This window comes from Tursiops truncatus, chromosome 11 (assembly GCF_011762595.2).
Source record: "Tursiops truncatus isolate mTurTru1 chromosome 11, mTurTru1.mat.Y, whole genome shotgun sequence".
In the NCBI taxonomy this organism is placed as follows: Eukaryota; Metazoa; Chordata; class Mammalia; order Artiodactyla; family Delphinidae; genus Tursiops; species Tursiops truncatus.
This window is the reverse complement of record NC_047044.1, coordinates 75180328-75195854: the sequence shown is the minus strand read 5'-3', so window position 1 is coordinate 75195854 and position 15527 is coordinate 75180328. Positions and strand designations below refer to the sequence as shown.

Genomic DNA, 15527 nt, shown 5'->3' with positions numbered 1-15527 from the left:
GAACATTAGGTGTATCAGCTTACTAATGGCTCATAAATGTGACTTGCATTAAGATCTGCTTCTCATAGTTTCTCCATGATTTCTAGCGTGAGCTATGTCAACTTATGTGTTTCCTCAAGGTCTGGTTCCAGGTCTTTTGTTCTTTTCTCTTCTCAATCACTCCATCAGACTAATAATCAGTTTTGGGGCTATAATTACTACCTTTAATCTGGTGATTCCCTAGATATATCTCAGATAGACAAAATCCTAGTTCCATATCTCTTTGTCTTGAAGGGGGATTCTAAACAAATGTCCTAATTTTGCCCCAAACTCAAGCAAACTAATTATTTTCTCTATTTTGCTTTCAAACCAGTTCACTCTTCCACAATCTCTGACAATAGCTCTAACATTTTTGTCAGTCACTTATGCTTGGAATCCTGCATTATGCTTGTTTGAATCACTTTTCCTTTATTTCATGGGATTTGCTTAATTTTCTAAGTCCTGTTGATTTTTTGCTTTGAGACATCTCATATAATTGTCCATTCTACTCTATTTCCATTGCTATTTGGTCCATATCCTCATCATCTCATACTTTGCTTTCTACAGTAGCCTTCAGCTTGGCTTTCCTTCTTTCATCTCTCTCTTAAATTCAATGTCTCTCCAGCACTTACTTCAAAATCCTTTATGCTTGTTGTTATACCTTTTTCCACTTGATCATAATTGAAAAATTATTTCTATATAAAGAAACAAACTAGGATAACTTTATCTCAGATGAGGGAATAAGCTCCTAATTAAAACTATACTGAATTTAAGACCCAATATTTTAGTTTCAGTATCTAAGTGAGTATATACGTAAAAGTCTTTACTAAGTTACTTAAAGCTTGAAGTGATCTGTTTCCCCAGATTGATCCTCAGATTGATCCCATTTTAATGCATTGAACATGCTATGAAATGTATTTTGATCCTGAATCTATTCCAGATATACAAGATCAGAGGCTTAAATTAGGGTCAGGGAACCATCAGGGAGCATTTAAGAAATAATAAGAATTTAGAAAGGAATACAGGTAGTATGTGTCGCTGTGAATTATTAAAGAGGTCTAGTATAATCCAGTTAATACATTCAATATTCTTAAGAGATTTAGAATATTTTACTAAACAATCTAATATTTCTGCCAAAATCACTTTCACTTATGCAACAATTTTAAATTTTTTTTTATTTTTGTGAGCAAAAAGCCCCCAAGAAATTAATTCCTTTTTTAAAATAAATTGATCTATAATTTCACCTCCCTAATGCTTTTCAACATAATATAATTTAAGCTTCTATCCTCTCCCTAAAAATTCAATAATTTATTTCTTATGCCACTGAATCTAAATGGGCAGCTGTAAAGCCCCTTCTAACAAGAATCAAAAAGCAGTAACATTTTTGTTCTAGTAAGCCAGTGCCCTAATTATAGAGTAAATAGTTCATGTTTTAAGTCACAGTTTAGCTAGTCAGTTAAGAGAAGCTTTAATTATTACAATGTTAAACTATTGCCATGACAACACAGATCCTCTTTATCTTCTTGAATTTTTTTTTCTCTTTTGGAATGACAGTGGTAAGTGTCTATTTAGTCTCACACAAATACCAACCAATTAAAGTACAGGCCATTTGACTGTTACTGACAGCACTCTTACCCTTCAAACCTAGGAAGGCACCGCATAAGTACTTTTCCAGATGGAGAAGGAGAAACTTTTCCCACCCTACCTGAAACATCTGAGAGTAACTACTAGATATAGTCAATATTATCTGATGCCATAGGAATAAAATGTATTAATATGGTAATTTTCAAATATTTTTTTCACCAACAGATCCTTTCTTTCAAACAAAATCAGAGACCAGAAGTTCAACATGTATGGACAGAGCTGCTTTGGTTAATGTGTGAGTAGAGTCCTGGAATCTCACTGGAAACCGTGCCAAGTTTTCCACACTACCCAGGAGAAAGCGCTTGAAGAGCATTACACTGAGATGAGATTAAAAAAATGCTGGACTGAAATCAGACTATAGTTTGGTCCCAGCCTCCCTATGGAGTAACAGCAACTTTGGGCAAGTCACTTCACTTTTTTGATGTGTACTTTCCTCATCCATAAAACCATCCTTTCATAGTTGTGAAGGTCAAATGAGATATTACAGATAATTTTGAAACCTACCATTTTTCATACTGCTAATAATTATCATTAGAGTTTAGGACACATGGAGCTGAAGGGCAAATGCCATAATGAACTCTCTGGTTCTGACAATCTCAAATCTAGGTTTCCTGTTTGGGGATACAGAGTTGGCACAAAGTCATTCTTGTGTGAGCATGTCCTGGTCTACCACCCTGGACAACAGATTCCCTCTGACTCTCACTTCTCAGCTGCAGCAGTTCTTTCTTCCTTAAGTGGGAAACCTATATCCTCCTACTCTTACTTGCAGTGTCTTTACTAACTATTAAATTTATCTTAGGTACTGCTTGAGAAATAAGAGGTGTGTTTTATTTGTTTATTCAATATATTTACAAGGAGTTCATCTCTCTTTGTTTTAATATTAATAATATTTATATAGGAAACTATCACCATATATTAAAAGTTGTAACCCTGTTTTATAGCTAAGGAGGCTCAAATAATAAGACTAAATTAATTTTCTGGTAAACAAAGTTTTCATCTTTATTTGTTTCCTATTTTTTCCATTCAATTTGAAACAATGACAAGAGTGACTCATTCAGCACAAAAATATCTGAGCATATACCATGCAGGGCACTAGATATATGAAGGCAGACTAAGTTGTATAATATACCACAAGGAATTTTTGAAATTAATTCATTGTCTGATGTCAGCACAATCCTCTATATCTTTAATTTCTTCTTTAAATGTTCTTCTCACATTATTGCTTAGTAGAAGCCTGATTCTTCCCCAAGGACAGTTTGCTCTGTGCCCCTCTCATGTGGTGGTTGATATTTTTGCAATAATCCTTGTTCCATTGGTCCTAGAAGTGAAGTTATCCATTCCTCTTGTCCTTCATTACCACATTCACATCATTCTCCCTAATACACCACTCCAGGCTCTAAAACTCAAGTCAACAGATCATATCCCCATTACCACTTATTGTTAGTCATTTACTAATACTCAAATCACTCCCTTTAAAGTGATTTTAATCACTTGGTTCACTAACTCTCTTTGACAATGTTTTTGCTTCGATTCCTAGCAGTGAACAAGTTTCTTCCAACTACTTGGCCTCTAGGTTCTTTTAATTTCTCTCCTCTAATAATGTTCTCTATTTACCTCAGTTACTACCATGTGCATAGCCAGATTTCGTCATTATTATTAGCTGCAAACTCTCCACAACCCCAATTTCACACATGCTTCTCTCTGAGCAACACCTCTTTCCAGCTCACACCCTCTTATACTCCAATTCAAATAACTTTTCCAACTCACAAGAACCTCCAATACACTGATTCTATCACTATTTCATAATCCCTAGTTCCTTGATGTCACTTTTCCCTCGTTATCCAGTTTCATTTCCGTTGTTAATCAATAGAGCCACTCTCACACATACATTCCCAATTCTCTTGTTGCTCTCTACCTTCTTAGTTGCAGGGCAAAACCACAGTCCTGGTTGAATTCAACTTTCCATCATTTCTATACCTGTACCTGTGCAAGTGAATACAACTAGAGAAGAACATAAAAGAAATCTCAATGTTCCATTTTAAATTCATGACCACATTCCTCATTAAACCCTAACACTGAACAGCAAACCATTCTCCCTCTCAAACTGCTAGATTCACAAGACTATTTCACACCTTCTCACCTTTCTTCAAACCTCTAACACCTTCCTCATTCCCAATCTCAATTAATGACCTTACTTCCTATTTCACTAATGAGGTTGAAGCAAAGAGCAGAAATCTTCCACCTCATCAACCCTGTTATCAGCATCTGTATCCATATATTTTACCTTTCTGATATGATTAATTACCCATGCTATTATCTAAAGCCAATCCCTCCACTTGTATATTAAATCCCATTTTCTCTCATGTCACCTTCAAGACTGCTCTTCTTTGCTTCCTGCATTATTAAGTCTGCCTCTTTGCTGGATTATTACCATCAGCACAAGAGGATACTGTTATTTCTGCTATCTTATAGGAACCTTCCATTCATTCTACTTCCTCTCTCTGTACTGCTGTTTCTCTAGCACATTTGCAGCAAAACTCCTTGAAAGAGTTGAGGATAGTACATCCACTGTCCAATTTATCTTCTCCCGTTCTATATAAACTCACTCTAACTAGTTTTTCACATACCAATTCTGACATAATAGCTCTTGAAAATGTCAATAATGTCTCCCCGACATTGCTAAACTCAGCGGTCAATCCATGGTCCTCACCCCACTTGACCTTACAATAGTCACCTGACAGTTAATCACTCCTGATTGTTTACATACTCTCTTCACTTGGCTTTCAGGTTATACCCTCCTGGTTTTCCTTCTTCACTAGTCTCGACTTCTCAGTCTACAATGCTGTTCCTGATGTCTTAATATTGGAGTACTTCTGGGATTCATCTCTGGTTTTCTCTTTCTTATCTACACTCACCTCTCTGATGATATTATCTCCTGGCTTTGAACACCATCTCTATGTGGACTCCAAGTTTACGTATGTTTCGCAGATTCTCTCCAGAATTCCAGAGTTATTATCTGGTTGCTTACTCAATTTTTCCACTAAGATTTCTAACAAAATCCTTAAACACAACAGTCCCATATCTCCTGTTTTTGGCTCCCAAACTCACTCCATTCACAGCCTCATGTTTATCAATTTTATCTTTCCAGACGCTCAGGCCAAAACATGCAGTCATTCTTGACTCCTCTTTTCTTACTCATATGCCCAAGCTAATGTGTCATAGTCTGTTTGTTCTATCTTCAAAGTATATCCTGAATCCAGTCAGGGTATAGATATATATATCCATCATTAACTACCATCTCCTTGCTCTGAACCAACATCACTTCTGGCCTGGATTACAGCCTCCATAGTGTTCTTTCTGCTTCTATCCTTTTGCCTCCTTCAATGTATATACCCAAAACAACAGAGTAATCCTTTCAAAACAAGTTAGATCATGACACTCCTCTGATTAAAAACTTTCTGGTGGCTTTGCATGTTACTCAGAGTAAAAGCCAAAAGTGGTTTGGGTCCTACTACCTCTCTGATTTTTCTCCTAGCATTCTCCACCTGGTTCTCTCTGCTACACCTACACTGGCTTCCTTGCTGTGGTTGGGACACAAAAGGCAGATTCCACCTTCAGGACGTCTGCAGTGGTTCCCTTCTCCACAAGGAAAGTTCTCCACAAACACCAGCATGGACCACCCTTCCATCTCCTCATTCAGACCTACCAACCCCTTTATTTTGCACTATTATTTTCTACAGAACTTATTATCTTCTAAAACATCATGTAACTGACTTAGTTATGTTGTTTGGTTCCTCTCCACAAGAATGCAGGTAGGGAATTTTGAGTTTTGTTCCCTAATGTGTATCAAATGTCTAGAAAAATGCCTGGCACATAACAAGTGTTCTATAAATACTGTTGAATAAATAAGTCAAAAATTTTCCCTGAAGAATTTAGCCATATGACTAACAATCCAATCATAATAAAAGCTGTTTCGAGAAAAAACTGGTTTTCTTCTCAATTATGCAATGTAATGCTTAAAATTAATTTAAGTAACTTATCTTTATTCTATTCAAAGAATTGACAGGAAACTTGTTTTTTAATCGTAATTAAGGAAATGAATGTTCTTATTCTGTAAATACTTGTCCCTTGGCCTTTCACCATGTTAAAAAAAAGGTTTACAAATCATAACAAGAGATGATAAGCAATTGCTTTTGATCCAGCATATATTTAAAGGAATAGAGTATGAAGTAATTAGGTTGGTAGTTTTTGATCTACAAATAAAGTTCTGAGAACATAATATTTTATATTAAAGAAAAGAAGTAATATAAAATGAAGCCTAAATTTAAAAAAACTCAGAATAACTACTTGTCAGAATAATAAATCCAAGAATATTCTGTTTGGTATTGCTAGGTCCCTATAAGGTCTTTTGACCTTAATTATGTATTCTAGCTCTAAATTTCTATGCTCAATTTGTCATTTAGGCCTTCCCTTACTTGGAAGTATGTTGCTGGCTATCATGAGCCTCTCTCCTAGAGAGGTCAGCTAGGATTTGAAGAAAAATGTTGTAGTCCTCCAACTGAGTTGACCTACCACCCTGGGTCCCTCCTTCTGTTCCTCCACATCTCCTTGAGCATACTGTAAAGAGTGTATTGAAATCACTTGTTTCAGATGTACCTTCCAATCCCCAACCCTTCTACTAGTAGTCTTTATAATAGCATAACTAAATATTATTAATCTTTTCATGAATTTCATAATAAACACATGCTGGGATTCAAGAAATGTCTGTTGGAGTTTGTATGAAATAATTTACTACAAGATTCTTGTGACTAATAAAAGTCAACTTCCCAAGAATTATTTGTACTATGAAGAAGAAGGTCCTAATCAATTTATAATTAGTGCTTGTAAAGAGGAGATAATATTTATCAGTGCCAGAAAACAAACTCTCCAAGTTTGAATACATTTTATAAGGTTTTATCTCTGACCTTGGATCAAAGAGCCACCCCATTTCAGAAGTTAGTTTATATACCAGATACATATGTTTCATAGCGGAGATTATTTAACCACCTCAAGCACCGGCACAGCATGTTTTATGAACTTTTATTTCAAGGAGTTAGATCTCAGGTTCTCTATTGTTCTGGCCAAGCACTGCTTCTTGATATCCTAGCTGGTTAAATACCATTTAAATTCTTCCTTTGTGTAACATCTTGTCTTCCACTCCTTACAGTATCTTGGAATGAAAATTGCAATTTTTGTTATCTTTTGAGAAGGACTTAACTTTTTAAAAAATCTCAAAGAAAACTATGCACTCTAGTATTACATATTTTTATGTAATTCTTCATTTCTCTTTTAACAATCTACATTGAGTGCTCTTTCTGACTTTATGTGTGATAATATTAAGAATTACTTTTCTAAACAACCATAGCTAATTGTAAATCCATCAGCACATATGAGTCAATGATTTCTTTCCATGTCATGCTTTTGTTCATGTTCAAATGGATCTGTCACTAGGTTTCCAAATTATTTTCAGTAGGTACTTAGAATCCTCTCTAACAGTGGCTAACCTACATGATTTCTCATCCTCAACAAATATTTTGCCGCTTACAATTCACCTCATTTCACACTATTAATGAATGCACAGAAAATAGGTCCTCATACTCATCCTTGGGAGTATACCATCATTAACCTTCTTCTAATATTAGCACTGTTTATCTCACCATCTGATACTGTCTTTAAAGAAGCAAAGCAAAGTGGAGAGATCATCAGTCAATCCAAATCACTCACTTGATGCTTATTATGCACCTACCCAGTGAAGAAATTAGGAGCACATTGAAGTGGGTTATACAGACTTGTTCTTTGAGAAATTAACATCTCAGTTCTGGCACACAGCTAGAGCTCAACATTAAGAAAATAAATAATTGCTAGACTGTAGCTATGGCTTTAAAGGACAATAGCTTATAATTGGACAGAAAAAGATGCATTTTCCTTAAAGATCTTATAGTGGATAAAAAAGAGTTTATCATTCTAGACAAGGGAAGCAGCATAAGCAAAAGCACACAGGCAGAGAGTTGAGGTCTACAGGAGGATGATAAAAAGACCAAGCACCCTTCTAACTGGCAACCATGAAAGATCCATTTGGATAGATAAAATGAAGTCATAAAATTCATTTACTGATTTTTTAAAATTCAACAAATATACCCTGAGTTCCTACAGTGCTTTGTCTAGGTATCAAGATCAGTACAGAAATAAAATTGGCAGGTTTTCTGCCTAAGAAGGCAGTGCAGAGCTATATGTGTGGGGCAGTATGGACTCAAAATGTTATAAGATTTTTATCATGCCTGAACTACTATATTACTTTCAAAATAGATGCCTTTTTCTATGGTCTGTCCTACAAACTGTTGTCAAATTAATTTTCCTAAAACACAGCTCTTTATCCAAGGGACTCTTCTGCTGCAAATATTTTTGACAGGACAGACCTTGAACAATTTTGGCCATGATTCCAAGGCCTCCTCAGACTTTAATTCCAGCTGACTTTATCTTCCATTATTCCTCCACTGACATCTATTTTCTGATCAAGGCAACGTACCTGCTGTTTTCATGATAAGATTTGCTGTTCTGTGTCTTTTCACATAAAATATTTCCATCTGGAATGCATACCCTTTTCCAATTGTCTTTATGTGAATTCCTAGTTTCCTTTGGTCTCAGTTTAATGGGACTTCTCCATACCTCAGCTAAAAATGATTTTTTTAATTATCTTAATTCCACATTCTCCACCACATAGTTTGCACTTGTAGTTCCTTATATTGAAGTTGGTATCTTATCTCTCTGCATTATGTTGTGGATTTTTTTCCAGTTCACTAGAGTTTGCAGAGTGGACAGAGTATGTAGAATACACTGACTATACCTAAAAGTTATATCTGTTGACTGTATCTACTGAGTAAGGCTATTGGATGAATCAACAGTCAATCAAGACAGATGTGATAATAATGTTAATAATAAGAAAAACACAGACGTCTGTTGGGTTGTTTGGCTGCCAGCAGGCTGATGGGGCCGAATGTCCGGGTATTTGAAAAGGAGGATGAGAACTTGGGAAATGTGGCAGTTTCCAGCAATGCTGTTAACTAATCAAGATGCTGCTTAAGAATAGTGACAAATAAAACTTGAGAGGATATGTCATCTATTGTCTGAGCCAAATAAAATGGAGTCCCAACACCAGACTAGAGCTAGGATATATTAATAAGGTGAGGAAACCAAGCATTAAAGTTAAATTTACTGTGTGTGCGTGTGTGAGTGGTGGGGTGGTGGGCAGGGGGCGGTTCTGATTTGCTAGACCTCAGTGAAAAGTTAGCATTTGAGCAGAATAATCTGATTTATAATGATGTGCCTTGGATCTCTCTGTCTGCATAATAAACTCAGCAATTTCCCCTTCCTCTCTATATAAAGGTAATTTTTAGTATGATGAAGTAATTATATAGATGAGGGGTTTTGAGAACTAGGAATAATCAAGTTTTCTACAAGGAATTCATCCCAAGGCCAAATAGATTAAACTCATGACCCTTGTTATTCGTGATAACCACATATAATTCCACATTTCTAACTGAGCAGAATGAGCAGGAAGTGGCCCTCATTCTCCAACCTCCAAACTACCTGTCCGCAGCAGACTTTAACAATCTTTGGTTGCAAAAATCCATATTCCCTTGGCTTTAACTCTTAAAACATGTTCCATCAATCTGGATAAATCTGAATTCTAACTTTCACAAGCTGCATGGCTTTAGGCAATTTTTAAACTCTCTCTGGGCTTCAGTTAACTCACAAGTAATGGGGATAATTAATAATACTTACTTCATACAGGCTGGCAGAGGATTATCAGGAAGGATGCCTGGCACAGTGACTAAATTGCAGGCACTCAAAAACAATACTTTTTTTTCTTCCTTCTTCAGCCACTCATAAACAAGGAAATTCAAAGAGGTCAATGAAATTATATCAAAATTCTAGCAGAACTATGAATTTGTATTCCACTTTTTCTCTTAAGAAAATATGAGATGTACATGTACAATCCAATTTTTAAGATTGAGAGAAAAGTTTTTTTTTTCTGATTTCTTCAATTTCATGTAATAACTGAGAAATCCAGGGCTAAAATGACCTGTTGTCATTCCCTATTGCATTTCATTTCTAGAAACCAATTCTGCAACCAAAACCAAGTCTTCACACATGTGTTCTCAGTATGTATTCTTTCATTCTCCCCTAGCTAGGGATAATCAGATAAGCTGTATGTTTACATTCAGCAAATAATATTTTGGAGATAGTACTTCATTTTTCTGAGGTTTCCAAAAAAAACTCTGCACAAAGAAAGGCAAGCTATTTTCATAGTTTACCTCAATTTGTCTTCATTAATTGAGTGTCCTTATGTAGGGTGCATTTATCAACTAAAAGAGTTGAATAATTCTGAATACTAAGTTGATATATTGTCATAGCCATTATCAATATTTTAAAAAAATATTTTGTAGGTTAATTGAACATTTTTACCCTGAAATTTCTGGGTATGTTAAGGCTTTATTAAATACCATAGTTGGCCACAGTTTTCAGTTCTGATAGTAACGACAATGAAGTAACCAACCACATGAGATAATTTTGAAGCAGTTTTTCCTATAAATATGAAGAAGTGACACATGGGATAACTATTTTATAGTTAAATATCCATAAATAAATTTAAATGAATGTATACTGGATTATAAAAATGAACCCAAATGCACTGCTCAGGAAAACTTGTCAACATAATAACTAAATATGAGGCATACCTTGGTTATAAAATTTAAATAGCTCAGAAAAGTATAAGACCTCCATCCATCCTCCTTACCCCAAAGTTTCTCATCCCCGAAGTAACAATTATTCTTACTCATCCCTCTGGAATTTATTTCAGAAAGAAGACAAGTTATTTATAGATACAATCCTTTTCTATTTTATAAAAGATATATTGAATATTCTTTCAATCCTAGTAGCAAGCATGACCCATGAAGTTTTTCAACTTGATAGATTTCCAAGCCCACAAAAAGTATGTCATGTCAGAAAGCTTGGATGCATCTTTGATTTAGAGAAGTAGGAAGGTAAGATTAGGAAGTCAATTAGTTAGCAGAAAACAGCACTCACCCCCATTGCTATTGATTTTTACCCTGTCCTAGTGTAAATTTAGTTGCTACTTCTGGGAATCAGAGGAACACTGCTACTAACATGTTTTTCATGTTAAAGATTGAAGACCATACTTAGTAGAAAAAATGTTTTTTCACAAGAATCTTTTTCCCTTTACAGTTAACACAATTCAATACACACCACAGCAAATTATTTTCCTCCAAGCAAACTTCTGCTGATTTTTCCAGGATGAGTTAAAATGCACTTCCTTAAAATGTATCTCCTTAAGGAGGTCTCCCTCTTCCTTCCTTTCATGTACACGCCTTGCTATGCTCGATATTCACCAAAGCTCTTGTGGAACTTACCATACTTTCACCAGTATAAGAGTTTGGTCTATGTGAGTTCAAATAAGCAATGAAATTTTCCAGCAGTTTATGGGGTAGGTGCTAAACAACTGTAGACGAAACATTAGTCTCTGTTACTCAGTTTTGACTGTGAACTTGTGGATGATTTCATGAAACGCATTGCAAATGGCTGTTTTCTTGATATTTATTTGTTGTTTTAAACTAAATTGAAAGACTGCAAATAGCAATGATCAAACAATGATATTTCAAAGGAAAAAGTCAATAAATAATAATCTCGGGCTTCCCTGGTGGCGCAGTGGTTGAGAGTCCGCCTGCCGATGTAGGGGACACGGGTTCGTGCCCCCGGTCTGGGAGGATCCCACATGCCGCGGAGCGGCTGGGCCCGTGAGCCATGGCCACTGAGCCTGGGCGTCCGGAGCCTGTGCTCTGCAACGTGAGAGGCCACAGCAGTGAGAGGCCCGTGTACCGCAAAAAACAAAACAAAACAAAACTCTAATTAGATGATTTTAATGAAAGCTCAAATTCCAGTAAGCCCCTTTCATGGTACTGCTCTCTGTTTGGCTTCTTTGTCCTTAATTTCTGTCTCTTCATCCCTATTTATTCTGTCCTGCCAATTCCCTCCTTATTCTATTATCTGTTTCCTGTGTCTTTCTCATTCTCCTGTTTGTCTTTTCTTTTCTCCTTTCCCACCTCAGTTTTTCTCTTAGAAAATCACATACAACACGCACACACACACACACACACACACACACACACACATCACAAATAGTTTTATATATTTGATCTTTCCTTACCGGGATGAAGATGTAGGCTCAGTAGTTTGTCTTTGCACACGTGCGTGTTTAATTAAATGTTCTGTTAAAGCAGTTTGGACTTCTGCTGGGATATCAGGGGAAGTGTGGCTGATTTTTATTGCAGGCTCAATAGCTTTTAGTGCTGGTTCTCCATTTTCTTTAACCTCTTTTTTCTCTTCAGTCTCAAAAACTTCAGTGGGAGCACTTGACATGCTCTGTGGAAGGGTATTGACATTGGAAGTCACAGGTTTGCTCTTCCAGCAAGGCCAGCACAACTTCCAGAAGACAAAAAGTGAAACAACCAACAAGGCCAGGCCACAAAAGCTGACAACAACTGCTAACAGGCTGACTGAAATATCTGGAAAAAATTACAATGTAAAGAAATATTAAGTCATTGATAGTGTATGTAATAGGGCAGCAACAGTGGGATAATTTGATATTATGGTTATTATTAATAGTTTGCTGATTTAGAGTTTCAAAAATTTACTTTTAAGTATCTTTGTAGGGAGGAAATATTAATAATTATGTTTGGAAATTCTCAAAGGAGACAAAAATTTCTTTCCCAGAAAGTTTCCAATTGTATACAAGAAAAGCATGATATGTACATATCATTTCCAAGTATAGTACAAACGTTCCAAGAGTTTGCAAAATGAAGGTTAGCTACATGCAACCTGCCTTGAAGTCATGAAGCTTAAGATGCTCTGAAACTGTATACAACTAGAAAGGCTTCTGTTTGCTTCATGTTGGATCTAAAGATGCAACCTTCTTACTCTCTAAGCAGGTAATGTTAAATATTTGTATAAACTGCTTTCTATGGTGTAAATGAGAATAACACATTACTAATAGAGAATGGGTGCACAATTATTTGTATTTTCAAACTCCATAGGTCCTTTCTAATAAGCTTTCATGCTCCTAATTTCTAAAGTCCAAAATTGGTTGATGATTTCTTATCTAAATATCTTTAAAATATTCTTATTTAACAATAATTACAAGGACTTCCCTGGTGGTGCAGTGGTTAAGAATCTGCCTGTCAATGCAGGGGACACGGGTTCAAGCCCTTGTCTGGGAAGATCCCACATGCCACGGAGCAACTAAGCTTGTGTGCTACAACTACTGAGACTGTGCTCTACAGCCCATGAGCCACAACTGCTGAGCCTGAGTGCCACAACTACTGAAGCTCTTGTTACTAGAGCCCATGCTCTACAAGAAGAGAAGCCACCGCAATGAGAAGCCCATGCACTGCAATGAAGAGTAGCCCCCTCTCCCTGCAACTAGAGAAAGCCCATGCGCAATAATGAAGACCCCAATGCAGCCAAAAATAAGTAAATTAATTAATTTTTAAAATTAAAATAATTACAAAATTAATATATGCTTACTATGTAAAATAATTAAAAGGGATATAGTAAAAAAAAAAAAGTTAATGATTGTATAAATAAACAAATGGCAGAGAAGAAACAAATCTCTCATACAAAAGCATGCCAAAAAATTTATGTGGATATTCTGCCCTCAAGGAAGTGGAGCATAGCTCTCCACTCCTTAACTGTGGGATGCACAAAGTGACTTTCTCCTAAAGAGTACTTGTATGGAAAGGGGCAAAAACGATGTAACTTTACACAGAAGAAATCTGAAAAATACTAACCTCACCCAGGTGATCAAAGGGAACATCAACAGTGACAAATCATGTTAATACCCTTGATAGGATGTGATGAATATGGCACTTTATCTTTGTGGTCTTCCTCCCCAAACCAACAACCTGAATCTAATCATGAGAAAAACAGAAGACAAATTCCAGTAGAGGGACATTCTACAAAAAACCACCAATGTTGTCCAAAAAAAAGGAAGTCTGAGAAACTGTCATAACCCAGAGACTAAGGAGACATTACAACTAAATGCAATGTGGTATCCTAGATGGAATCCTGGAGTTAAAAAAAAAAAAAAAGGACATTAGGTAAAAACTAAGGAAATCTGAATAAAATATGGACTTTAGTTAACAGTGTATCAATATTAGTTCATCAACTGTATCAAATGTACCATACTGATGTAAAATGTTAATAATAGGAGAAACTGGGTGTGGGAAATATGGGAACTCTGTAGTATTTTCCTAAATTTTTCTGCACATCTACAATTGTTTTAAAAAGTAAAAGCATTAAAAAATGTTAAGAATATCCCCCTACCCACTTCCATTTTCACCTTCCTAAAATAACCAATGTTAGCAACATGGTGTTATAGCACTCTTAAAGTTTGGAAGACCAAATAGATTTCCCATGAGGGAAATTTTTCTAGATTTAGATAACCTTATACTTTTCTTTTACAACTTTGTTTAGCATCAGTGCCAAATATGAAACCAATTTCTTTTGTTGCTTTGTTTTAAATAAAGATGTTAGAAATATGTTATATGCTTAATTGTGTCTGTCCCTCCATCCCCTCCAAATTCATAAGTTAAAGTCCTAAACCCCAGTACCTCAGAATGTGTATTTGGAGATAGAGGCTTTTAAATTAGTAATTAAGGCAAAATTAGGTCATATGGATGAGCCCTAACCCAATATAACTGGTGTCCTTATAAGAAGAGCAGATAAAGACAAAGACAGTCACAGAAGGAAGACCATGTGAAGACCCAGGGAGAAGGCAGCCATCGACAAGACAAAGAGAAGAGGACTCAGAAGAAATCAACCCTCCTGACACCTTTATCTCAGACTTCTAGCTTCCAAAACTCTGAGGAATAAGGTTCTGTTGTTTAAGCCACCCAGTCTGTAGTACTTGATTATGGCAGCCCTAGAAAACTAAAGAATAAATCCAATTTCCTTTAACCACCATTGTAAATCCAGGAGGTCCCACCCCTCCTACAAAGCAACCACTAACCCCAGTTTGGTGTGTGTCTGTCCAGCCCAAGCACTAATAAAAACAAATATCTCTTAAGTAACTATAAAATATAGAATTATTTAATACAATTTTTTAATATAAATGGCTACTGCATATTTCTTTATTCAGTTTGCTTTCTTTAAATTCAACAATACTTGAGGTCTAACTTCATGTCACAGCATTCCATAATACTTCATCATGATGGATATTTGGATTATGCCCACTGTTTGCTATTACAACATAGCTACAATGAGCATCCTTGTACTCTTGTCCCTGTGCATATTTGTGAATATTTATCTAAAGTATATCTAGAAATAGAACCACAGGGTCACATGTTACGCACATTATTTAGCTTTACTAGGTATTTCCAAAAAGAACCCCAGACTGACTAACAAAAAACATCATATAAGATTACTAGTTCCTACAATTTCAGAGAAATATTGTTGTATTTTAATTTTCACTGACCTGATGGGGAAATGATAGGTTGTTTATTTCTCTGATTAGTGAGATAAAATGGTTCTGGTTAAACTCTCAATTTGTAGCTGATGGAAATCCATTAAGAAATTGAAATAATTCCAAGTTTTTATTGCTACTTAATTATAAGAATAAAAATTAATTTTGACATGCTATGATACATAGACACTAATATTTTCCTTTATTTTTCAATTGCTAGCTAAAGCTACATTGAATATATTTTCCATTTATATTCCATTGGTGAGGAATGTGTGATCATATTTTATAT

At 35.7% G+C, this 15527-nt stretch overlaps 1 protein-coding gene across 1 annotated transcript in view; it reads right to left on the bottom strand.

The window, feature by feature from the left end:
- Positions 1-15527, bottom strand: part of SYT10 (synaptotagmin 10) — a 77314-nt gene that overhangs the window by 42593 nt on the left and 19194 nt on the right. The window contains exon 2 of the mRNA XM_019938093.3: positions 11927-12284. Within this exon, the coding sequence (XP_019793652.2) occupies positions 11927-12284 (358 nt within the window). The remainder of the gene's footprint in view (positions 1-11926; positions 12285-15527) is intronic.